At 45.9% G+C, this 26,643-nt stretch overlaps 1 protein-coding gene across 3 annotated transcripts; it reads right to left on the bottom strand.

Moving 5' to 3' along the window:
- Window positions 1–82: 82 nt before the first annotated feature.
- Window positions 83–26,432, bottom strand: CLUAP1 (clusterin associated protein 1). Of its 3 annotated transcripts, XM_084761934.1 has the most exons (13): window positions 26,300–26,432; window positions 23,997–24,108; window positions 21,549–21,633; window positions 20,391–20,570; window positions 17,510–17,605; window positions 15,391–15,474; window positions 14,299–14,432; window positions 11,424–11,565; window positions 9,418–9,490; window positions 5,911–6,018; window positions 3,840–3,895; window positions 3,532–3,588; window positions 83–511 (listed from the first exon to the last, which is right to left on the bottom strand). In XM_084761934.1, exons 1-13 carry the CDS (start codon window positions 26,319–26,321, stop codon window positions 362–364), a joined length of 1,299 nt encoding a protein of 432 aa, XP_084618060.1. In that variant the 5' UTR covers window positions 26,322–26,432; the 3' UTR covers window positions 83–361. The 3 variants fall into 3 exon arrangements, with proteins under 3 accessions (XP_084618060.1, XP_084618061.1, XP_084618062.1); XM_084761935.1 differs by lacking the exon at window positions 3,532–3,588; XM_084761936.1 differs by lacking the exon at window positions 3,532–3,588 and having other exon boundaries at window positions 3,840–3,891.
- Window positions 26,433–26,643: the final 211 nt, after the last annotated feature.

The following is a 26,643-nucleotide window of genomic DNA, read 5'->3' as shown; positions in this document are numbered from 1 at the left end:
TGAATCTGCTCCCCAGAAGAACAATAGTCTTCTGAGAGAAAACGGAGCCTTCAAAATCTGGAGATTCTCTGTGGCCAGAACATCAGGGAAAATTAATTTAATAATAACAGCAGCCAAGACTTACATGGTTGTCAATCTGTATTTTTCCTCAAGGGCTTTTCTTGTAGATTTGAATTACTTATAACACAAGTGTTTCACAAGTGTTAGGAAATAAGACAAAAGAAAATCTTTGTTGGGGTTTCAGTTACGGTTAAGCCCAGATGGTGTAGTGAACAAAATACATGTTACCTTTCCAGCCTGCTGATTCCATTTACCTATAAATCAGAGGCTTTTAATCTGCCTGGGTCCCTGGGCAAGAAGGTCAGAAGTCATTGTCACTCTCATCCAGGGGTTCAGGCTTCCGGACCCTTCGACTGGGCTTAGCTGGCGAGAGAGCAATGCTTTCATCTTCCAAATCGTCATCATCTTCTTCATCATCTTCCATGTCAATTTCACTGTCCTCTGAGTCTTCCTGAAGCAAAAAGATGGCAAATGCAACTGAGGTGCTAGCTCACTATGATAGCTTATCTGAGACTCCACCGTCCTCTTTCAAGGAGAGTGCAAAGAGCAGAAATACCCCTAGAGTGGAAGGTTGTAGGAACACACACTGCTGACTGAGTAACTGCACTAGACTGCGGCAGCTATTAACAGTAACTTAAACACAGCCTTTGCCAGGGTTATCAAGCAGGAGCTGCCTTCCCATGGATGCCATGGGAACACCCTGCACACATGCTGACGCCCCAGCAGACAGAAGGGCAGGAGGAAGGGAGGCTGGCTCCAGGTGGAGATGGAAAGCAGCACAGATGTGGGCACGAAGGCGAGGTGAGGGTGCCACAGCTCACTCATGCTCTGGATCCAGGGAGCACCAACACGGGCTGTCTTTTTTACTGCAAGTCCTGTGCCCCTTGTATACCACGATGGCTGGCCACACAATCTAGATTATTCCTGAGTAGTACATACACGTTGGAATTCTCTTCTTTGAAGAACTGCCACCCTTTCCAGCTCCCTGCTCTGTCTGCTTTCTTCCCAGCAGAGACCCTTAGGAAGGCCAGGCCTACTGTGGGGCAAGCCTACAGTGTCAGCATCCCAGATGCTAAGGCAGGAGGATGAGCTACACAGAAAGACCTTGTCTCACAATGAAAGGAAGAAATACTCAAGTGGCCCCCCCATGTGCCCCTCCCATTGCCTATACACAACAGTCTACCCTAACACCCCAAAGCACTCTTATGAAGACTGAAAGGGTTCTCACCCAGTGCGGGCCAGTCTCCTCTCCACCCCTCTCACTGACCCACCCTTCCTCTGAGGTCCACCCCACACCCTCCCGGCACACGCTAGTCTAGCCTCTATCCCTAGCTCTCTGTACAGTCTGCTCCAGCTGTTTGGCCTGGTGGTCTTTAATCCTCTGGCCTCTGTTACAGAGGCAGCTCAGGGCTGCAGGCCGCTCCCTTCTCCTCCTGCTCCTGACACAGTGTGATCACACTATCAGTGCTTCCATAGCTAAATATGGATGGCTCCCAAGTTGCACTTCTGGCCCAGCCCTTTTTCTTTTCTTTTCTTAAAGTTATTTATTTATTTATTTATTTATTCATTCATGTATGTATTTATTATGTATACAGTGCTCTGCCTGCATGCCAGAAGAGGGTACCAGATCACATTTAGATGGTCATGAGCCACCATGTGGTTGCTGGGAATTGAACTCAGGACCTCTGGAAGAGCAGTCAGTGCTTTTAACTACTGAGCCATCTCTCCAGCCCCCAGCCCTGTTTCTTAAACTCCAAACTTTAGTTTCAGCTGGATGCTCCACACCAGCATGTGGGTGTCTAATAGGCCTCACACCTGACAATGTCTAAAACCAAACTCCTGATCTGCCTTCACAGCCGCTCCCTAAGTCATCTCTATGTCAGGAAGCTAGAGCCCCATGCTTTCAGTTAGTTACAGCCCACCAAAGCGTTCTGCACTTCTCTGCATCACCCTGTTGCAGTCAACTAACAAGACACCCAGAATCTGAGCACTTCTCTGCACCAACATCACCACCGCCTCTGGCTAAGACACTCTCACTTGTAACCCACACAGTTGCACTTCTACCTGTTTCTCCTCCTGGGCTGACGATTCTCCGCCATCTCTGTCTTACCAGGTGCTCCTTGCATCGCACACAGCTCTGCATTGCCTTTGCCTCCTCTTAGCTCTCTCACCCCAGGCCCCTCCATCCTGCCGCTGCCTCACGTTCACACTCCCCCGGCCCAGGGCCTCTGCCCACCCCAACATGGCTCGCCCTTTCCCTCACTCAGGCCTTTGTTCCAATTTCTCATTAGAGAGGCCTTGCCTTGTTTCTGTCATTTCTCATCTCCTGAACCTGACTGTGTTGTGTCTGCTAGATTGTTCCTAGAAGGAAAGGACTGTTTTTGTTCCCTGCTGCATTCAGGATCCATCACTGATAGGGCCCAACAGGCTCTTGTTGAAAGAACACATCAAAGCCAAGCCCTGGGAGAGAGGAGATGTGTGAACACAGCCTCCAGGAAATAAACAAGTAGGAGACCCGAGCCACTGTGGATGCATGCATTCTGAAAAGCATGTGAGCAAATAAAACAGAAGCCAGACACCACTTTCCTGGAAGCACTGGTTCCTTTAGGCCGGATCCTCCCTGTTTCCGACTCCCTGAACAGGAGTGGAGGACAGCTACCTCAGCATGTACATCTTTGCTGTTAAAAAGTTTTGCTGAGTGATGTCCCTGCCTCTCTATCAACTGTCCCCTAGGAATTCAGGGTGCAAGTGCCCTGCCCGACGAGACTCATGCCAGGTGTGCCCCTGGCTTTAAGCAGAACAGCACTGTGGCACTTAGGAAGTCAAGCTCCACACAAGGCATTAGGTCGGTTTTGTCCCTGGGCAGCCACTGGTTCTATACCCCAGGCAGAGGCCTGTCCCTTACAAGCTGACCTTGGATTGGCATCTCTAGTAACGTTTGCCCTGCAGGGACTGCCACAGAACAAGGGCTCAGCGTCCGGCAGCACACCCAGCCTGCCACTCTGAGAACCTAGAGTCCCTGTTTGGTTAAGTTCTCCAGTCGGTTTTCTATCTGGTAGATTCAAGGCTCCCACACCCTGATCTCAGCCTCCTGCCTGGCCTCTCCAAGGCCCTGGTCTAGCAAAACATGTTTTCTGTGTTCCTGCTCAAGAAATGCAGACTGGAGCTGAAGAAAGGCTGGTGTTGGGCCATGGCCCCTGCATCAGCACTTCCTTTCTAGGTTAAAAGTCAGGGCCTGGTGACTGGCCCCCTTCTCATCTTTGGTGAGACCCACGCCCCCTTAGTGTGGTAACGCAAGATACCACTGTGCCTCTCTCAGCATGGGATCTATTCTGAGGGCTTCTTGCCCAAGAGAGGAAGCATCACCCTGGAGGAGAGGTTCTGCTAGCCCTGGGCAGGCCGACACACACCAACAAACAGATGAGAAAAAAAAGAAAAAAAAAAAAAAAAAAAAAAAAAAAGAAAACCAACCTGCTTCCTGGAGCTGGGAGTCTTGCATTTACCTAAGAGGGCTGGTGCTGCTTCCATCTTTGGAAAGCGAGAATGGAAAGAAGAGTGAGAAGGCGAAAACAAAGGGCGAGCATACTTGTGTGAAAAGAGAAACAAGCTACTGACAAGCAGAGAAAAGAGCCGGCCATTCACAGGCTAAATTCTGTCACACTCAAGCAGTGTGCTGGGAACAGCTAGTTTTCCTGACTGCTGCCAGCACCTGAGCTAATCTATAAGGACAGGGCAGACACCAGGAGGCACAGGAGTGTCGAGAAGGTGCTAGCACTCACATCTTCATCAGAGTCTCCACCTTGCATTGTGCCCACGATGCGTTTGCTGGGCCTTCCTGAGAACAAGAACACAAAATGATGAGATCCTTGGAAAATATGGCAGCAACTGGCATTTAAGACTTGCTTTCCCTTGGAAAACTGGGGAAAGACTAAAGTACATACAAAAAAATATACTTAACTGAGCTCCAACTAATTAGAACGGTCAACAAATAGTAGTCAATTTTCTGTATCCCCCCCCCTTCCCCTCAATTTTGAGAAAGAAACTCACTATATAGTAGAGGCTGGCCTTGAACTCTTGGTCCTGCCTTAGCCTCTAGAGTGCTGGGATTACAGGTTTGGGCCACCATGCCCCAGCTCTGCACTTCTACTTTGAAAGGCAATAAAATATTACTATAGCAGGTGTGATGGCATATAGCTTTGATCTCAGCACTCAGAAAACTGGTACAGGAGGATTACTGGGAGCTCAAAGCTAGCTTGAGCTGCATAGTGAGGCCATGTCTCAAAAAACCAAAACCAAAACCAAAACCTTTACATGATGGCTGGGGTAGAGATAAGTGGTTGAACATTCATCTATATGCCACAGATTTCATCTCTAGCACACAGAAAAATTGAAGACAGCCGGGCCTGGGACAAACAGAAGCAGCTAACAACAAAAGTTAGCATCAAATGACGAGAAGACAGCGGCTCATCTCTGCAATTCCTGGGTATATGACAACTCTCTATGGTCCCAACACTTTAGAGGCTAAGGCAGGAGGACAGTGAGTTTGAGTCCAGACTAGGTACAAATGAGATCCTGTCTCAAAATACCAAAAATAGTATCTGGGCTCTAACATTAGCTGAGTGGTCAGTAAGAATTTTTTAAATCTACCGGTACTCCCGAATTCTGGGATTAACGGTGTGCACCACCATGCTCAGTTTAATACAGACATTCTATTGGCTTAACCCCATGTCCAAGCTGTCTTCTCCAGTGGGCATCTGCAATAGTGACAATGTATTTCATTTGGGTCTGAGTGTAGTGTATGTGTAGGTATGTGTGTATGTGCACATGCGGAGACCAGAGGTGATATCAGTGCCTTCCTTTGCTACTCTCCATGTTACTTTTTGAGCTCACTGATTCAGTACGGCAGCCAGCAAGCCTCAGTGATCCTCCTGTCTCCACCTCAACAGCACCAGGACTTCAGGCAGGCACTGAGGCATGGCTTTTCACATGGGCGCTAAGGATCTGAACCTAGCATCATGATGCAATCTGGTCCCACCTAAGTTAAAGGATTTTCAGGTGATCTTTTTACCTAAGTTTGACAATATGTGTGTATTTGAGTGCATCTTACACGTACGCGGAGAGGCAATCCCTTGACAGCTAGCTAGGCTAAAGTGGAACACCTCTCCTTTTTTGTTTTTTTTTGGTTTTCAATACAGGGTTTCTTTGTGTAGCCTTGGCTGTCCTGGACTCACTTTGTAGACCTGGCTGGCCTCAAACTCACAGCAATCCACCTGCCACTGCTTCCCTAGTGCTGGGATTATAGGTGTGGGCCACCACGCCCAGCTCAGAAGACCCCATTTTTTAAAATGTTTTATGAGAGGCACACATGAGACCCCTTTTCTTGGTGTTAACCTTGTCCACAAAGATGTAATTGCATTGACCCCCAATGGATAGAACACAGAGCTCAGCTGCAGAGACCATTCCTGAGGTGTCTGTGGGAAATTTGAAGCCGCCAGCGTGAACCAGCTATTCCCAGGGCCACTGGTAAAAATATTACAGGTGCTGGGCATGGTGGTGTATCCCATAATCCCAACACCTAGGAGGATCAGGTTCAAGGTCATTTTAGGGTATACTTTGAATTCAAGAGCAGTTTAGCTCTAAGAAAGCAAACAAAAGGCCTACTAGAGGCAACAACCACCAGCAAGCAGTCTGAGCAACAGATACTCAAGAACAGGAAAAACTGAGACAGGAAGTCTTCCAGGGACCTTCCCAGTACACTGTGCATCTCAGTACTAGCAGCACTCACGCGCTCTGCCCTTGTGTTCTGAGAAGCAGGCACTGGGAGCTGGGCAACAGTGGGAGTTACTGTACCTTGCATGAGCACCTCCATGGCTGTCCGAGGCTTAGACAGCCGTCTGTCCTCCAGCTCACTATCAGATTCATCGTCCTCGCGGATGTCTATGTCTGAGTCATCGTTACCTGGTAGGAACACCAGAAGGCAGAGTGGAGGAGCGGTTCCTTCATCATAGTCAAACGTCTGCCCACCACGGCTTCAGTACAAAGGTGCCTGCCTTTCTTAGCCCGTTTTTCATCTCTTAGACTTTATGAGACTCCCTGAATTTGCTCATAGGTACTTAATGAAATGTTAAAGCAGTCTATAATGTACTGTACTTGCTTAGAGCAATTTTTCAAAGCCAAAAGAATGTGGATCGGATGTTTTAAAAGCATTATGACAGCCTGAATATATTTTACAAAATCGAGAAGCTGGCTGTCAAGGTAGATGGCAGGGGGAGGGGAGGGCAGGCCTCTCTGTCTGTGTCAGCTATGTTACAACTCAAGAGCCTGGACCCTAACAAAGATAAAGACGTGGAGCTGGATGGAACAAACAATGCAGGCTGGAGGCAAGAAGGGAGCCAGGCGTGGGCTGCAGAGTAGGCTGTCCTGAGAAGGACAGGACTGATGTGGCCGGCATGTGTGAACTCTCCCTGAGGAGAATTCTAGTAAAGGTGCCCTGCTGGGGTTCTGCTGGGGTTGTGGTCCAGTGGTAGAGCACGTGCTTCTCTTTTATAAAGCTCCAGGTCCAAGCCCTGTACACCACACACACTTAATACTTTTTAAAAAAAAATACATTTTATTTATGAGGGCGCATTCATATAATAGGCTATTTCCTTTTATCAATTTTTAACTAAAAAATTCTCTGTGAGCTCGGTGTGGTGGTACATGCCTGTAATCCCAATACTTGGGGAGGCAGAGGCAGGCAGATCTCTGTGAGTTCGAGGCCAGTGTGGTCTACAAAGTAAGTCCAGGGCAGTCAAGGCTACACAGAGAAACTCTGTCTCGAAGAACCAAAAACCAAACTAAAAGAAACCCTCCTCTGTGTGTGTATGTGTTTGTGTATGTATGTGTGCACATGTGTTGGGGAGGCCTGCAGAGACCACAGAAGATATTGGGATCCCCTGGAGTTGGACTTAAAGGCCGTTCTGAGCTACGTGACGTGGGTGCTGGCAAGTGTTCTGAATCACAGAGTCATCTTCTGCAGCCCAGAATTCACTCTATATGCATTTCTTAAATACTTGGTAATATTCTTTGTGCCTATAAGCTGAGCATGTCCTAGACAGAAGCAACAGAGAAAGACTATAATGGGAGGAAAAAGATCTCATTGTCTGGTGCCTTATGTCCAAGGAGTGATGGAGTCTGGCAAGAAAGGGTTTCAGTTGCTGGTCTGACACTTAGAAGTCAGCCTGGAAATCCAGCAGTTGTTGGCATTCCAAAAGGTTTTTCTGTGCGCCTGCATGAGAAGGTAATGTCAAGGTAACTGGATCGGTAGCTTGCTTCCTTTAGCCAAAAGAAGAGCCGTGTTCTTCAGCTCAGGAGGGACAGCCTCAGCGCTGGTGACAGTGTCACAAAGACTACCAACAGAATTTGAAAACTACACCTTCTAAAAGTCTTTATACAGAAAACAAATCTATACTAACTTAATTTAACAACTATAACACAAAACTGCCACTCAGTTTAGTTTCCCGCTTACTTCATCCACAAAATTTATATTAAATGCGTACTCCACGCAGCACAGATCGTTCACTCAGCCACTTAGTCTGTCCTGACTGGCCCAGAACTAAAGCGGCAGGGGTCCGATTGGCTTCAGACACTTTTTAGGTTTCTAAACCCGCTCTTAGAGGATTCCCAGCAGTCCCTGCTCTTTTTCTGGGGCTCCCTGAGAACAGTGACAAAAAGACCCAGACAAAAGGACAGGCAGGTGGGGGAAAGGCTGGCCGTCCAGGTGTGCTGCTGTTCAGACCACAAGAACAGAGATACTGCATCATGAAGACATAAGCAAGAGAAGCAAGTCAAAGCAACAGAGCTGTAATGCAGCAGGAAGACCACCACTGCTACGGTTCCTGGTGTAGCCGCTGCTGCCTTGGGCGTCATCCTGGAGAGCACGTCTAGCTCACCATGGAGAGGACTCTCTCCCAGAACCTGGGCCTCATGTTTCGTACATTTAGCACATTTCATCTCAAGGCCGAAAACACTAGGCAGAACACATCTCTCGCTACAGGCAGAGTCTTGTTGAGCACTCCTACGTGACTGTGTGTGGGATTTTCCAACAAGCAAGTGGTCGCTTCACTGACACTGCATGTAACAGTATCGTTTTTAGCCTGCCCTAAAATAAGGGGCCATTCATACTACTAGGGATAATTTTTCTTTTATAGTTGCTTATTACATAAAGTTCAAGCTAACTGTAGCACTAAACAGACACAAATGTATCATAAGAAATGAATGTTAGATGCTGTATAATTAGAAGCAAGCTTATTATTATTATTATTATTGAAATTATATTCTTCTCTCATATATTCCAACCTGTTTCCCTTCCCTCTGCTTCTCTTAGTTCCTGCTACTCCCCCCTCCCTGCACCCTCCCTCTCCATTTCCTCTTCAGAAAAGAGCAGGCCTCCAAGAGACAACAGGACAAAAGATACAATAAGACAAGGCAAACCCTCATATCAAGTCTGGACAATGCAACTTAATAGGAGGGAAGAGAGTCTCAAGAGCAGGCAGAAGAGTCAGAGATACACCTGTTCCCAGGGTTAGGAGTCCCACAAGAACACCGAGCTAACAGCCGTAACAATCACACAGAGGACCTGATGCACGCCTCATAACTGGCATTTCAGTGTCTATGAGAAGCAAGCTTTCTGAGTAAACTCAAACGGCACTTAATATAGAAGCTGTGAGGAAACTATTTTCTGAGAACATTCTTGCAGTTCTAGTCAACAGTGACAGATTAGTGCTTAAGAGGGCAGATGTCATCTATTGCTCTTACCACAATAAAAATGAGAAAATAATTTAATTAAAATGTATTTTAAAATTTTTTCTTTAAAGTTTTATTTATTATTTATACAGTATTCTGGCCACACGTGTGCCTGCCCACCACAAGAAGGCACCAGATCTCATTACAGGTGGTCCTGAGCTACCATGTGGGTGCTGGGAATTGAACTCGGGGCCTTTGGAAGAGACAGTGCTCTTAACCTTTGAGCCATCTCTCAGCCCAAAATAAGTATTTTTTAAATGTAGATAATTCTGCTAGAGAAATGTAAGTAACTCATGTAAACCTGCTGACCTGAGTTTGATATCAGGGACTCATGTAAGGGTGGAAGGAGAGAGACACAACATTAAAGTAATTCTCTGACCTCAACATGTGCGCCACGGCACAGCCACACCTGCACTTAGACTTGGCATGGGTGTGCATGTACATCAGACACACACATGCGCGCGCGCGCACACACACACACACACACACACACACACACACACTGAATAAAAACCTTAAATACTTAGTTACTTTCTCATAACTGAAAACACTAGTGAAAACAAACAGCCTTACTTCCACTCTTGAGCAGTCGCTTTTCCTCTTCCTTTAGTTTGTTCTGCATCAGACGGAGAGTATTTTCAGCTGCCTGTGGAGGAGAAAAGCCAGATTCAGAACGAGGAACTTTGGTGGATGATTCAATTCTTACTATTGTGTGAACACTGCAGTGTTTGTCATACAGAACAAAACAAACAAACAAACAAACATACAAATAAGACCATAGGAGGTTGCTTAAGGGGATTAGAGAGTAGGCTAAGTGGTTTAGGATACTGGCTGGCCTTCCAGAGGACCCTGGTTCAGTTCCTTGTACCCACACGGTGACTTACAACCATGTGTAACTCCAATCCAGGGGATCTGATGTGCTTTTTTGGCCTCTGAGGGCACTGCATGGATGGACATGGTGCACACACATCCATGCTGGCAAAATACCAACATACAATACACACATAAGCAAGTCTTTTAAAATTTTAAAAAGTTTGCCAGGTGTGGTGGCACCTGCCTTTAATCCCAGCACTTGGGAGGCAGAGGCAGGGGGATCACTGTGAGTTGAGGCCAGCCTGGTATACAAAGTGAGTCGAAGACAGCCAAGGCTATACAGAGAAACCCTGTCTCGAAAAACAAAAGCAAAACAAACAAAAAATAAATAAGTAATTAAAAAGTTTCCATGAGAGCTGGAGAAATAGCTCAGAGGTTAAGAGCACTGTCTGCTCTTCCAAAGGTCCTAGGTTCAATTCCCAGCAACCACATGGTGCCTCACAACCATCTATAATGAGATCCAGTGCCCTCTTCTGGCCTGCAGGCACACATACACACAGAGTACTGTATTTAAAAACAAAAACAAAAGTTTCCATGAGCAACCTATGTGGACCCTAACTTGTGCTCTTCCTCTGTCATCCACCCGGCAGCCTGTGGGAGCGGTCTAGGCATTTGATGCTCTGGCCCATACCCTCTTCCTCCTACCACCCCAACTCTGAAAGAAATGAGTGACACAACAGAAGTCCACCACATGTGCCTTCAGGGGCAGTGGACACAGGAGATGTGTCCAGTGCAGACAGGCACAGCTCTGCTGCTCACAACAAAAGCAAGAACGTTCCCATGTTGCTGCCTGTGTCGCTTCACTACCCTGATCCTAAAGATGCGTATGGACAGGTCAGCATGGTAAGATAAGCCAGGAAACCCTCATCACAGCTCCTAGTGTAGGGCCAAAAGGAAGCAGTGTGCCAGGGGTGTTGTCAACTAGAGTCCTGAGTAAGCCGGGCGTGGTGACATGTATGTTAGGGTTTCTGCACTTAGGAGGCTAAAGCAAGAGGCTGGTCTGGGTTACATAGTGAGACACTGGCCTCCTCACCCCCTAAAATGAACAGGAAACAGCCCTGATTATTATAAAAAAAAAAACAGTGACAATCTGGGGAGATGGCTCAGGGGAGCACAAGACAACAGAGGGGAGCACTGGAACAAGCTGCCCAGCTCAAGTCAAATGGGCAAACTTCAAATTCAAATGCCCACCTGCCTCATTACATAAAGCAGAGAGGGGAAGATACCAGATGCCAACTTCTGGCCTCACCTGGACACACAGACACACATGTGCCCATACAAATGTGAAAATGCACATACAGACACACACATAACACACAAACATGTACATCTGCAAAAAAACCCAATGAAATAAAACGGGCTTTTAAATTTCGTTTGGTAGTCTAAGGATTAAAAAAACAAGGAAAACAAAACAAAACAAACAAACAAAAAACAACCGGCATATCAGTCAGGAAAGAGCAGAGCACACACAGGCCCTTCCAGGTCACAGCTGACCCATTTCCACTTCCTCACTGTCCAAACCCCGATAACACATCAAATATTTGACAATGAAGAATCCAGGCTATGCAGTCAGCAAAGCAGAATAATGATGTGAGCAGTCTGGAGAGCTGTACTTTCTATACACTGATAAGTACAAACTGCTATGTCTCAGGTGTAGAATAACACGCAGAAAGATGTCTGTATGGGTGATTAGGCCAAGGACCTACTTCAAACCTCTCCTGCTCCATCAGATGATGGTCCTCAAGTTTCTGTTCCAGGTAAGCCAAATTCCGAAACTTCCCTAGATACATGTCATACTGCTTTTGCAATTCTTCCTCAATCTTCTCATATTCATCCATAAAGGCTGGCCTAAAATGGGCAAATGAAATAAAAGTGAAAGCTTTTTTAAAGTGACAACTAACCAATCTACAGTAGTATGAAATTTGTATTTAAGAGTTCCAATGTCCAGCGTAATGACTTTCTTTCAAATACACCATGAAGCCTCTAATTATACAAGATCTCCCACTCTGATAACTGCCTAAAAATAATTTGTATTTTCTCCTCTCTACCTACCAAATGAACAATTATGATTATGATTATTTTGTTGTTGGCTTTTTGAGACAGGGTTTCTCTGTGTAGCCCTGGCTGTCCTGGACTCGTCATGTAGACCAGGCTGGCCTTGAACTCACAGCGATCTGCCTGCCTCTGCCTTACAAGTGCTGGGATTAAAGGCATGTGCCACGATGCCTGGCCTCAATGATTTTTTAAACCATGTATTCTTTATAAAAACCTGGAAAAAAAAACTCTGAACGAATTATGTAAAAAAAAAATTACTTATAAACCATCAATTAGGTGAATTGGGCGTTACATAAATCCTCCCAGGGTGTGTATGTGTATTTTTTTGAGACAAGATTTTTTGTTTGGTTGGGTTTTGCTTTTTTTCGAGACAGGGTTTCTCTGTGTAGCCTTGGCTGTCTTGAACTTGCTTTGTAGACCAGGCTGGCCTGGAACTCACAGAGATCTGCCTGCCTCTGCCTCCTGAGTGCTGAGATTAAAGGCGTGTGCTTCTGCACCTGGCTGGAATGTATATTTTTAATAAAAATTAAATAGCACTTGAAAGAGTAGACTCTGTATCTCACCTGGGCAGCACAGTAGAGCTGTCTCTGGTGGCATGGGTTCGGGTGAGCTGGCCCGCAGCACTGAGTGAGCTGGCAGGGGCAGTGGAAGAGAGCTCCCCCTGGTGGTGTGGGTGCAGGAGAGCGAGAGAGCTAACCAACTCAGCTACCAACCAGGCTCAGGTTCGGGGCTTTGAGTTGGCCCACCCCAACATCTACCCTATCTATGAACTGCTGGAGTGTAGGAAAGGGCCGGTCCTGCAGATCCAAAGCTGTAGGACCTCCATGACACAGGGCTATGGTGGGGTTCCGGGGGACCATTCTCACCCAAACCACCACATCCCCTACTCCTTATGTTATTTTAAAAACTGTTTCAAGCGCCTGCTTTGGCAGCACATATACTAAAACTGAACTATAGAAGATTAGCATATTATCTGTACAAGGATGACATGCATAATTATGAAGCAGTCCATAGTTTTGATATGGGTTCTCTCTTCCCCTCCCCCCACGAGACAGAGTCTCTCTCTGTATAGCCATCCTCAAAGCATAATTCACTCTAGTTATGCTCCAAATCATCTTCTGTTTGGTTTTCAAAACAAGATCTTGCTATATAGCTCTAGCTGTCCTGGAATTCACTTTGTAGACCAGGCTGGCCTCAAACTCACAGATACCTGCCCGCCTCTGCCTCCCAAGTGCTAGGATTAAAGGTGTGCGCCACCACGCCCGGCTGATATGGGTTCTCTTGGTGGCATGGACAAGCCTCATATATTTGACTACTTGGTGCCTAGCTGGTGAGACTGTCTGGGAAGGACCAGGAGGCATGGCCTAGATGGAGAAGGTGTGTCACTCGGGGCAAGCGCTGAGGTTTTAAAGCTTTGTTCTACTCTCAGTGTGTTCTCTTTCTCCTGCTTGGGATCAACATCTGCGTTCTCCGCTGTCCCTCCTGCCATGCTTTCCATCTGGCTAAATGCTGTCTTTCATAAATTACCTTGGGTAACTTTTGTCACAGCAATAGAAAAGTAAGACAGAGGATGAAAGAGAGAGGGAAAAAGAACTTTAATCTTTTAAAACTTGAATAGAGTAATTTTTCTATTAAGTTGATTTGGGGCTTGCCATGGGTAGTGGCACACGTGTTCAGCCCCAGCATTTGGGAGGCAGAGGCGGGCAGGTATCTGTGAGTTAAAGGTCAGCCTGGTCCACAAAGTGAATTCCAGGACAGCCAGAGCTATATAGCAAGATCCTGTTTTGAAAACCAAACAGAAGATGATTTGGAGCATAACTAGAGTGAATTATGCTTTGAGGATGGCTTTGTTAGTCCAAGGACTCTCATGGCCGTGAGTTCAGCAGAGGGAAGAGCAAGCCCTGGAGCGGTATGTGGGGACCTGTGGTGCCTTGCTCCTGGTGCCTGCTGTTTGCCAGTGCTCACTCCCAACATTGTGAAAAGAAAACCCAAAAGATACTGAAGCCAAGGAGGGAAGGCATAAACCAAGTAAAGAGAGGACACAGAGAAAATGTGAATACACAAAAGGCCCCACTAACACAGGCAATGTTCCGGGCCACTACTAGACTTCTAAGGACAACTGTTCTTCCACTGAGCCAAAGTCATAAGAAAAATAAATTGCTGACAGGTAGGAATTATCAAAGTGAAAAGTCTAAAACCTATTCAACCCAAAAGATGGAAGTATGTTCTGTTTCAAGCTAACTTATGGCAAGATTTTAGAAGGCCAAGCTTGGTATAACTCCCACCATCTCGACCTACTTTGTCTCATAGTCCAAGAAACCATAAACTTTAAGAGGGCTCCAGGGTTCAGCCATGTTAAAGGCAGTGCAGAGTGAGTGAGCGGAGCAGTCTGCTTTTAGGACAGGCAACAGGGAAACTGTGACAGGGTCTCTGCGCATGAGGCCGCTCTGTGGTGCGGAGCAGCTTATGCCACTGACATTCTTCCAAGCACATTTCCACCGTCCACAGACGCTATTCTCACTCTACCTGACACTCTGCAGGGTCTGTAGTCGCTTCCGATTTCTTTCCAGTTCTAATTTTCTCTTTTCAATTTTGGCTTCTAAGCTGGCTTCATCAGAGGCCACATTATTGAGCAGGTCTTTAGTCTTCTGAACCTGTGCCTACATTGAACAGGAGATACTGAGATGAGATGCCAGCGTGGGCTTAACAACTTTGACAAAGGAACATCACACAAATCATACACAAACGCAAACCAACAAAACACCAGCCCCCACCCAGCGTAGCTTGTGTAACAAACCATTTTCAGAGACAGGAGTGAGAGGAGGATACACTGACAGCCTGCTTGGTTGAACTGGGCACTGATACATCACTTTGCACTGTCTACTGCTCTCACTTAGGTGGCTCCCTGGTTATAAAATACCAACCTGAAACTCCCAGTCCAGGAGACCTGATGCTCTACCTGGCCTCCAGGCACTGCACAGACCTATACATATGCAATGTACATAATCTTCCTTTCTTTTCTTTTCTTTTTTGAGACAGGGTTTCTCTGTGCAGCCTTGGCTGTCCTGGACTCGCTTTGTAGACCAGGCTGGCCTCGAACTCACAGCAATCTGCCTGCCTCTGCCTCCCGAGTGCTGGGATTAAAGGCATGAGCCACCACTGCCCGGCTCATAATTGTTCTTTTATTAAAAAAAAAAAAGTTATTGAGTAAGGACCGATCTTCCTGTTAGAATGAATTTACACTTGTATTGGAGTATTAACATGTATTTTTAATAAATGAGTATATATCTCTGTGTAGCCCTGGCTGTCCTGGAACTCCATTTGTAGTCCAGGCTGTCCTTGAACTTACAGATCTGCCTCCCTCAGCCTCCTGAGTGCTGGGATCAAAGGCATGTGTCATCACTGCCCAGAAAAAAAAAACTGGTAAATTTTTAGTAATTTTAGAAACTGCTAAGGGAAAAAGTAGTAGCCATAATGTAGGAATCCTAAAATATCCTCTAAGTTTCCCCTGAAGCATCTCTTGTTTCTAGGCCCCTCTTATTCTGCCTAGTGTATACATAAAATCATACTTTTGAGTCCCAGGTATAAAAATAACAAATAAAAGCAATGTAATCTTACCAAAATATCTTTTATTGCAATTCTCATCACTTTTTCAGTCTCGTTTATTTCTAGAGGTCTAGCAATGGCTTCTGTTCTCAGTTCCTAGGAGAAATAAAGTCACGTATATACTTGAAGACAGGGAGTTCAGTTTTTTATTTCTATTAGTTTCATTTTTTTCTTACGAGCCTTGTTATGTTTCCTAAAACGTGCTTGAACTTGCGACCCCCCTCCCACTGCTGTCCTCAGACTCTGCAGCTGCCGGGATTACAGATGTCCACCTTTATGTCCACTGATGCCCCACAAAACATGTGCTGTATATGTGTCTACACAGTCACACCAATTCTTCAAAGTGTAACTCAATGGGGAAGACTGCGGCTCAGCATGTGCAAGGCCTAGGATTCAATCTCTGACACCATAAGAAAATAAAAAGTAAGGTTTTACAGTAGTGCACATCTCTGTGCAGAACATAATCACCATCCCTCTTTAAGTGCCTGGCTCTCCTCGGACTGCAAGTTCTCATTCTCAGCTCAGGGCCGCATGTACCTCTGGCAAACTGTAACTCAATATCCATTGCCTTTTTTTTTTTTAACACATTTTTTTAATTTAAAAGATTTATTTACTTATTAGGTATATAGTGTTCTGCCTGCTTATACCCCTGCAGGCCAGAAGAGGGCACCAAATCTCATTATAGACAGTTGTGAGCCACCATGTGGTTGCTGGGACTTGAGCTCAGAACCTCTGGAAGAGCAGTCAGCGCTCTTAGCCACAGAGCCATCTCTCCAGCCCAATATCCATTACCTTTACTGCTAAATTTCATAGGCGACCCCCCTGAAAACGGAGCACAGCACAACTTGCTGCCTGTATACTCACAGCCCTATCACTAAGATGCCCACTTCTGCTTGTCCCTAGAGCAGAAATGGAAGCTAGGCATTACAATGGAATGCTAAGACAGTGACAGAACAATGGAGGCTCACATACTTGAAAGAAAGTAAGGAAATAAAATCTGTTTAAAGTGAAAAATGTTAGACGGAGAATGCACACTTTAAACACCTTCAGTGGGTACGCATAAGGATTCAATAATACTTTTCTTCTCCTTCTTCTTTTTTTGTTTTGTTTTGTTTTTTGATTTTTTGAGACAGGGTCTCTCTGTGTAGCCTTGGCTATCCTGGACTCACTTTGTAGACCAGGCTGGCCTCAAACTCACTGCGATCCACCTGCTTCTGCCTCCCAAGTGCCGGGTACTTTTCTTCTTAACCCAGTGGTCCCAAACTACTGTTTGGTCAAAACCCTGATGCTAACTTATAGTATTTGAGTAGTCTGGGCATCGGGAAGTCCTGTGCTTAGCAAAGTTTGGGAGCCATGCTTCATCAGTCACTAGAAACGGAATGAATGGTGCACACTGTGTGACTGGCACTCAGCGGCAAGGCAAGTTTCATAGCAGCATTTTTCTCCAGCTACTTGAAAGTGCTGCCTAGATGACTGGTCACAAACATATATGTTATAGTCGTCAACAGGGAAAGCTTTGAAACTCCTAATGCCTAGATCATACTACACAGCAGCGATGTCAGCATGGTCTCTGGGTGAGTCTTGGGTCAGTGAGTCCTGGGAGCCTCACGCTGTACATTGGACAATCCTGACCTAGAAGCTGAAGATCTTAACAGTCACAGCATGCAAAGTCCATTCTAACCAAGGAGCTATTTGCAATTGATAGCAATCCATTTTCTTAATGTGGTGACACTGTGTATTAGCCACACTCAGGGCAGGCCTCATGCACACGAGCAGTCGGCCAACACAAGATGAATGCCATGTTTTTTTATTTTGGTTGTCTTTTTTGGGGGGATGGGGAGAAAAAATGGAGTTGGGTATGTAAGGGAGGGAGGATCTGGGAGAAATTGGAAGAGGGCAAAGAATACAATTAAAATATATTGTATGAAAAATATTTTTAATTGAAAAATCAAAGATTAAAACTTTTGCTTCTCCAGTGGTCCAGGGTCCAATAGAAGCAGGAAAGGATTTACACCCTATACCAATTTCCCACACATTAGCCCTCTCAATCAGGTACGGTGATTATGAATTGGAAGAACTATAGGGCAACAAGCAAGAGACAGTTTTCACTCCTTAACTGAATAGTACTTACCCTCAGCTCAACCTCTTTGCCCAGCAAGTCATACAGTGATGCTCCCTTGGCAGTGATTTCAGAAGCAAGCTGTCTGGCTGCTTTCAAATCTGCAATCTGGAGGGAAATTGCAAATACAGAACCCTCGCTTCTCAGCAGGCATTCAACAGCCACTCTGTCCTCCAGGCAGGTGTACAGCACGGAGCACATGCTCCAGCAGCCCCACTTACTGCTGTAGAACAGAGCCTAGGACACCAACTTAGAAACCATGGACAAGGTTCAAACGGACCAATTTCAGAGGCCTGGTCTCTCAGAAACCCAACTGGAAAGTGAAACAAGTCACAAGTAGGAGGTGTAAGCAACAAAAGCTGATGTGCTTCTTGTTTGGATTAGGCTGCTGATAGGAGAATGACCAAAGGGGCAGCCTGAGAGACACTACTGCAGCATGGCAAGGCCAATGCCTTGGACTTCCCTCCAGGGAGCTGCTATGACGCTCAGGGGAGGCCAACTCTACTAAGTATTTAGAATCTCCTGGGCTTCCACAGGGGACGATTGCTAGGAAGTTGATGCCAACAGCTCTGATGACGACTCAGTACTCAGACTTTCTTAGGGTGTGCTTATCCCCTTCTCCTTCAATATGTTAAATTCTCAAGAAGCCCAAACACAGACACATGCATCCTTGCTCCCCACTTCTCTTGAACAAGTATCCCTTCCCTTCTCTCTTTACTTCCAACCTCCCAGCAACAACTCACCTTAACTCTCAGCCCTTCTCTCTCTTTTGGTCCCGCTTTGTGGCCCCCTACAGTTGCAGCTTCTTCTCTTACGGCCCAGGGTACATTTCTTCCTGCTTTTCCTGCCTGATTAGCAGCAAGTACCCCTATTTCTCTGTAAGATTCACCTTAGTGTTTCTGCTTCTCTACAGTGGTAGAGGACATAGATTGGTCTCTGACAGACACTTCTCGCCCATGGTTTTAAATCCCTGGCATGCTGATGCCTTTTAACTCGCAGCTTCAGTCTGACGCATGAACTCCTGATAGGCATCTCCACTCAGACAGCCAAAGGGACTTATAAGCTTAATGTCTACAGTCAGACTCAGAACAAAAATCCACTAGTCACACTGGCTATTTTCATCTTTAAATTACAAAAAAAATTAAATAATATCAGAGCTCATTTCCTTGGTCACTTTGGCCAGTAGCTTCCGAAGAAGACAGGTCAGCTGGACCACTGAACATCATTACACCAAGCCTGGCAACATGACTTGAAGCTCTCATGCCACCTCATCTACTTCAATTCATATGCAAACCCATAAAAATCTACCATCAAATACATCTGAATCTGGGCTGAATGTGAGGCTCACATGCTAAAGGTGCTTGCCACTGATGATAAGGACCTACATGATAGAAGGAAAGAATCCATCCTCAGATTGACCTCTGACCTTCTTGCCCACTGTGACACTGTGTGTGCTCACAGATAGATTAACCTTTAACAATGTCTGGACCTCATTTGTGAGCGCTGGCTCAGCATGATGACCACAGTGCTTTCTCTGGGGGCTGAGAGAGAAAAACTACCCTGGTACCAGACTAATATGTGTTCTTATTTCGGATTTTTTCGTTCCTCAGTTCCCCATCTGAGCCTTGGGCTAAGGACCTCTTTAGTTGCTTCTGCTGAGGCCTTTTTATGGCAAGTTCTGAGAAAGACTGATGATATCTTTCCCACCTTAACACAGTAACCTAGTAGTTTTCCATTCTTTTGTTTTCGTTTTTTTGAAGACAGGGTTTCTCTGTGTAGCCTTGGCTGTCCTGGAACTTACTCTGTAGACCAGGCTGGCCTTGAACTCACAGAGACCCACTTGCTTCTCCCTCTTATGTGCTGGGATTAAAGGTATGCAGCATGGTTGCCCCAGTTTAGTTTTCTGTTCTTGTCCCTTCTCCCCATCTCAGGTCTGTGGAGCTTGCAGACTCTGGACCGAGATGGATGGATGCCATTGCACGGGCAGAGATGAAACGCGCAGCTGCTATCTCTAGTCTGAAGTCTTAGGCCACGACGGTAAGTGATTAGCAGCTCAACTCTCCTGTTGCTTGTTGCTTCCGTAGCTGCTCAGCAACCTGGCAGCCGAGAGCTGAGTGAGCCCCACCACAGCACTACATCCCCAGCCCTCACCTTTTCTGAGAAGGGGACTTTCTAATCCCCAAGGCTGGCCAAAAACTCTTGGGCTCAGAGGATCATTCAGCCTTGTTTAGCTAAGAGGAAGTTTAAAGCTTATAAATCTTGGTTGAAACCCCGTTTTCCACCCTTGAGTAAGGCCAGAGGCTTTTCCGAGGCCAGAGGGTTTACTATATTCCCCTCTTAGCTTCCACCAAGGACTTCCTCTCTTCGTCATCTTAGGACATTAGTCCCCATTCTCACTCTCATGGCCTGTCCCTTCCCTCTCACTTCTGCCAAGAGCCATGTATGCCTAGAGGCCCCCCTGACGGCAGTGTTTATGATAACAGCCCTCCCCCTCAGCAGGCTCCATTCCCACAATGCTCTGCTGCTCTCCAAGGCGCTGCCTGCATCAGACCTTCCACATCTCCATCAGTGTTGTTCACACTCTGAAGACCTCCAGCTAAGCAACAAGACCCAGCACCCTCGGTGCCTCAACACCATCTGTAAAATGAGGCTGTAAAACAATTGACTTTAGCACCACGCCTGTAATCCCAGCACTCGGGAGGCGGAGGCGGGTGGATCTCAGTTTGTGACTTTGCTTTCATTCCAACACTAATGAGAACAAACCTGTTACCACAGACTGAAGCACTCTCCTCAGTCAGCCAGCAAGGAGAGAGGGAGTGCGGCCAGTTAGACACACTCTGTTGCTGAGCTAGAGAAAGAAACATTTCCTAGCCACAGCCTTCATCATCCTCACCTTCGAGCCGAGATCAAACTTGAATTTGCTGACGTCGTCCCCTCCGACGTTAGAGCCCTCCATGCCTTTGGTCTTCATAGCGTTGTAAAGAACAGACGTGATCTTCAACAGTTCTTTCACAGCATACCCATCTGCTTGATAAAGTTTCTTAGTGTTGAGTTTTATATGTGCCTTCGTGGCCTGTTGGGAGACAAGAAAGTTCTGCTTTGTTTTTTTCTTCAGACAGGGTCTTACTATGTAACCTAGGCTGGCCTGGACTCACTACGTAGCTATTCGGGCTAGATTCAAACTCTCAGTTCCCCTGTCTTGTCCTTCTAAGCCCTGGGATTACAAGTGTACACCATCATACCTAGCTTCAAAGTTTAAGACCCTTCCCAGCTATATTTCAGATCCCATGTAGGTAACTTGAAAATGTCTCTGCCAGAAACCATGATACAACTCAGTAATTAAGGATAAAAGACATCCTAAGTGTTTCGCAATAGAGCAACATGGGAAGACACCCAAACTACAAACGTACATATCTTTGACCCAGTAATTTCAATTCTGAGAACTACTCTAAGCATAAACTCACATACAAAATGAAAACCATGGTCTATTCATTACAGAATGACTTCAAATAGGAAAGGTTGTAAACACCTAAATACCTGTGTGAATAACACAGGTGCGCGACACTCATGTAACTCGAGTGTAAGAGAGGAGATTCTCTATGCGTTTGGAAGTTTTCCAAAATACACCATAAGTGAAGAAACCAAAATGCTATACAGAATGTGTAAAACTGAATATAAACATGAATATTATTACTCACATATAATGTTATTATTTGTTAAAATATTCATAATGAAACCCTGGGATTAACTGAAATTAATAGTTATTATGATTGTAATTCAGGCCAGGGGAGACAAGGCAGAAAGTCATTTTACTCTGTATAAGTTCATGATTAAATATTTGTTATTTTATTACTTATCTAAAAATAAACAAATAAAACTATACAAGTAATAAGTCAAAAGCAAAGAAATAAACAAACACTGTAGTCAAAGGGTTCTAGAGAAACCTGGCAGTGGGGCAGTTTCAGGAAGTAAACAATTCAAAAATAGTCCCAACTAGGATTCATCTTTTTCTAACTTATTTGACAACTCCATAAAATAACTGTGAACTAACCATGAACTGGGCAATCGCCTTAATGAAGAAAACTCGGTCTTGTTCCGTCTCGATGTCAGAAGGGATATCGGTCTGCGGCTCGTACCTATCAGACAGAGAACAAGCAGAAGCCACCAGAACACAAAGCCCCTAGTCAGCCGTGCTTGTGTGCACCTGCCATCCCAGCACTTGGGAGGCAGAGGCAGGTGGATCGCTGTGAGTTCCTGGCCAGCCTGGTCTACAGAGTAAGTCCAGGACAGTCAAGGCTACACAGAGAAACCCTGTCTCAAAAAACCAAAAAAAGAAAGAAAGAAAGAATAGAAAAAGAAAAATATAACAAAGCAAAACAAAACCACTGAACAAACAAAACAAAGCAAAAAAAAAAAAAAAGGTCCATTAAACAGAAAGTGGATGATTGACTATTGCTAACATGAGGTTCTCCAGGCCCCATCCAAGGTAATGCGATTAAGCAAAAACTTCCAAAGCAAACAAAATACCCAGGGAGCAATTCAATGACTTAGCCGGGCGGTGGTAGTGCACGCCTTTAATCCAAGCACTTGGGAGGCAGAGGCAGGCAGATCGCTTTGAGTTTGAGGCCAGCCCGGTCTATAAAAAGTTTCAGGACAGCTAGAGCTGTTACACAGAGAAACCCTGTCTCAAAACAATGCCCCCCCCCCCCCGAAAAAAAGAGATTCAGTAACTCAGACCACATGATGGCTCAGTAAACAGGTCTACTACCAAGAACCTCCACATGTATGCCGTGGCTAGCAGGAGCCCATACACATAAGTGGATACACACATGCTTAGTAGGTAGAGGGATTTGTTGTATGAGCCTGGAAACCTGAGTTCAGTCCTCAGAGGCTGTATAAAGATGGAAGGAAATATCACTTCAGCAGTGTTTTCCTGCTCGCCACTCTCACTGCATGGCACACATGTACAAGTGCACACACGCAAAGTAACAAAATGTGAACAAACATGTACGAGAGCCAGATTACAAACGAAATCTATCTCAAACTTGCAACTTTTATGAAAATAACCAAGATTGTGACTCAGGCTGATAGTCATTGGCCCAAGATAGATACCAAGGCTAAATAATTCACTTTAAGAAGTGGCAGAGTTAGCTGGGCATGGTGGCACACGCCTTTAATCCCAGCACTCAGGAGGCAGAGGCAGGTGGATCGATATGAGTTCTAAACCAGCCTGGTCTACAAAGTGAGTCCAGGACAGCCAAGGCTACACAGAGAAACCCTGTTTCGAAAAACAAAAACAAACAAATGAAAAAGAGTGGCAGAGTTGTTGGAATTATTTTGATGTGATAATTCACCAAGGCTCAGAAGACTGTGACTCTTAGCCTTGTACACTCTGAAAGATAAGAATAGTTTTTAAATATAAAGAGCAAAGAAAAGGGGCTGGAGAGGTGGCTTAGTTGTTTAAGACCACATACTGTTCTTCCAGAGGACCTGTGTTCAATTCGTAGCACCAATATCAGACAGCTCACAACTGCCTATAACTCCAGAATATTCACTCACAACTGCCTGTAACTCCAGAATATTCAACAGACATCTCATGTAGACTGAATTTTATGTGTAACAAAACATAGAAATTTACTATCTGGTTCCTAACACTAATCCCAATTATATGAGATTATTACTAATCCCAATTATATGAGACTTTTTTTTTTTTTTTTTTGGTTTTTCGAGACAGGGTCTCTCTGTAGCCTTGGCTGTCCTGGACTCACTTTGTCGACCAGGCTGGCCTCGAACTCACAGTGATCCGCCCGCCTCTGCCTCCCGAGTGCTGGGATTAAAGGCATGCGCCACCACACCCGGCTATATGAGACTTTTTAACACAATGAAAAGTCTACATTATTTCTTATTTTGGATTTTTATTTTATTTTTTATTTAAAAAAAAAATATATATATATATATATTGGCCTGTGTGTAAGTATGTGCCCACTGAGGTCAGAGGTATCAGATCCTCCAAGGGCTGGAATTACAGTTGTGAGCCATCCAACATGAGTGCTTGGAATCAAATTCCGGTCCTCTGCAAGAGCAGTCCATGCTTAGCCTCAGGGCCGGATCTCCAGCCATTAGATGTTTCTAATGCAGTATATCCTAAGTGTGCACGAAGGTCCCTGCCATTTGTGTGAGGGCTGAAGTGGAGCCTATACCAGCACTCTAGTGAGGGCAGTCACCTCCCTCCAAGGGCTTTAAACTCTGGTGGTTTATTTTGCTTTCATGGTTTTACATTTTGAGACAGGGTCTCTCTATGGAGCCCTGGCTGGCCTGGAACTTGGTGTGTAGGCCAGGCTGACCCTGAACTAACAGAGATCTACCTGCCTGGCAACTCTTCACAAGGTACAACTAGGTCCACGCTGTGCACACTCTTGCTTTTACATCGCGAGTTTCCAGTTAGCTAACGAATGGAACCGATCGCGCACGCTGAGATGTGAAGAAAGTGCATTCTGACCTTTTCACAAGCCACAGCAGCACTTCAGAGACAAGCCCGAAGTTGGGTGTGCGGAAATTCTCCATTGAAATATGTCGCGGGTACCCCAAGGCTCGCATCATCTCTGTGAAATCTGTCCAATGTAGAACACAGCGCAGTGAGTCCTTGTCAGAGGGCAGCTCCTTCTGGGAGGCAGTGAGTCTTAGTCTCTGCTTTCCCTTCTTATTGCTTCTCCCCAACTCAGGGACAGTTCTGGGTGCTGAATCCATCAGCTCTGCACAATGCGGGGGGGGGGGGGGGGCAGGGGACGACAGTATCTAATCGGTCACCTGGAGATCACCTCACCTCAAGATCAATGGGAGCAGCCTTCCTACAGGGAAATGGGCCTTAGGTAGTAGCTGGGGCTTTAATTTCTCTCTGATAGCTGCCTCTTTACTAAGAACTACTTAGATAGTGGTTGGTTAAAGGAAGGCCTAGGGTAGGGTCAAGGTCAAGATTATGCATGCCCCCCTTCCACTCCCCGTGAACATATGATTTTCATGACGTTTCAAAGGTCAGTTACCTCATATTCAGAGAAATTTTAAGAGAATGGTTGAACTATATGCTGTATTTAGATTTACTGTAAAAGCAGAGTAGTAAACAGTAATACTGTACGTTGGGAATGCCTGAAAAAAAGCTACACTGCTTGAAAGAAAGCAGAAACAGCCCTGGAGAGATGGCTCAGCACTTAAGAGCACTGACTGCTCATCCAAAAGTCCTGAGTTCAATTCCCAGCTACCACATGGTGGCTCACAGCCAACTATAACAGAATCTGATGCCCTCCATGCATACCTGGAATAGAGTGTTTATATATATGAAAATAAATAAATCTTTAAAAAAAAAAAAGAAAAGAAAGCAGAAACAAAAACAAAGAAAGTGAGACTTAGAGATGAACACAACCAAGCCGGGCTCTGTGATGCACAGCTTTAATCTCAGCACGTGAGAGGCAGAAGCAGATGGATCTCTGTGAGTTCGAGGTTAACTTCACCTACACAGTAAGTTCCAGGTCAGCTAGGGCTGTTGTTACACAGAAAAAACTTTGTCATGAAAAGAAATGAACACAGGCAGCAGCATTTCTGAGTTCCCACAATACCCTGAGACCTTGAACGTGTTTCCTGGCTATGTAATGTCTGCTCATTCTTACTGTAGACAGTTATTTTAAAAATGTCCTATTGACAATCCCAAATATAATCTACTTGGGCAATAAAGGAGGGCAGATCACACCAGACCACGGAAGCGGAGACGGTTGGAAGTAAGTGGCAGCCTTCCCCCAGTCAGGCTTTGCCTCAACAGCTGGGCAGTAGCTGCCAGGCTCTCCACTGTTCTCTCTCACAGTACAGCACTGTACAGCGCTTAGTTATGGCACACATTCAGAAACGCGTTTTCCCGCACATCGCTATTCCGTAATCCTAGCCAAGCGCCGTCCTCATCGAAAACTATGTGGGGCAGCCATCGTAACACGTCCAAACACCCTCAAACTCCAGAGAGCACCCCTAGTAGCTGCTACTCTTCTGCAAGTGAAGCCAGATTTTTGGGTCACACGGTCCTAGTCCCTCTTTCTAGCTGTGTGAACCGCGGGTAGCTGTACTACTTAAATTGCAGTTAAAAGCAGGAACGGTAAAAGTGAAATATAATCGCCTGGCCCATAACAGATGTTTCCTCCCCCCCCCCCCCAAAAAAGTATTCCACTTCTCCATGCTCTAGCGATCTGCTCAGAAAGCCTGGATTCAAACCCCAAAGCCACACGTTTCTATCCTTTACTTGTCCACTTGACTTTAACCTCTTGCTGCTTGTTTCCTCATCTCTGGACCCCAGGGCACAAGAACTGCCTAGGAGTAAACGAAATGATGCTCACACGGAGAGCGCAATCGACAGACTGCAACAGACCCTCGGAAATTTAACAAAAAACCTAGTAGCAATAGCCATTCATCCGGTCACCTCCGTGGCTTTATTTGGATCTTCCTACACAAACCCTGACACAGGAAAAGTCTCCATCTCCCGTAACCATTCCAATGCGCCTGCGAATGCGACCGTGATAAACTGAGATAAAAACGAGGTAAAAATTAAACATTCATTTCCTCGGCCGCTCGAGACACACATTCCAAGTGTTCCAGCCACACGCGGCCAGTGACGGACAGAACTTTCCAAAGGAGCTGTAAAGTTCTGTCAGCCCCTGGCTGGTGTGGGAGCCACCGGCCTGACGGGGCCTGAGGCTCAGGCACGGGTCTGGCAGGGGAGCCCCGAGTCTCTGGGAAGCCCCCCAGGAAAGCCGAGTGCAGCCTTACTGCGGAGGTCGCGGAAAGACATGGCGCTCGGGTCCCCAAGAGTCCACTGCGGAGCGGCAGCACGTCTCTTTAGAGTTCCCAGGCCCAGCGCTCGCCGGTCTCTATAGCAACCCGGAAGGCACTAGGACGGTGCGCCGCCAGGGCCAAACAAGGCAGGAAGCGAAAAGGCGTAGTGCGCGCATGCGCACGACACAGACCTGCAAGCGGCGTTTCGCACCTTGCGAGCTGCGCTGCGCCTTTGGCTCCGGTCCCGCTGTGGCTCTCATTGCTTCACTTCTATATAGAGAGCACTATCACTTTATGTGGTTGAGTCTTCGTATTCGTAAAAGCGTAGCTAAACCCCG

This window comes from Acomys minous (assembly GCF_964271855.1).
Source record: "Acomys minous genome assembly, chromosome: 16".
Lineage (NCBI taxonomy): Eukaryota > Metazoa > Chordata > Mammalia > Rodentia > Muridae > Acomys > Acomys minous.
The sequence above is the reverse complement of the archived record's forward strand: the minus strand, read 5'-3'. Positions and strand labels throughout refer to the sequence as shown.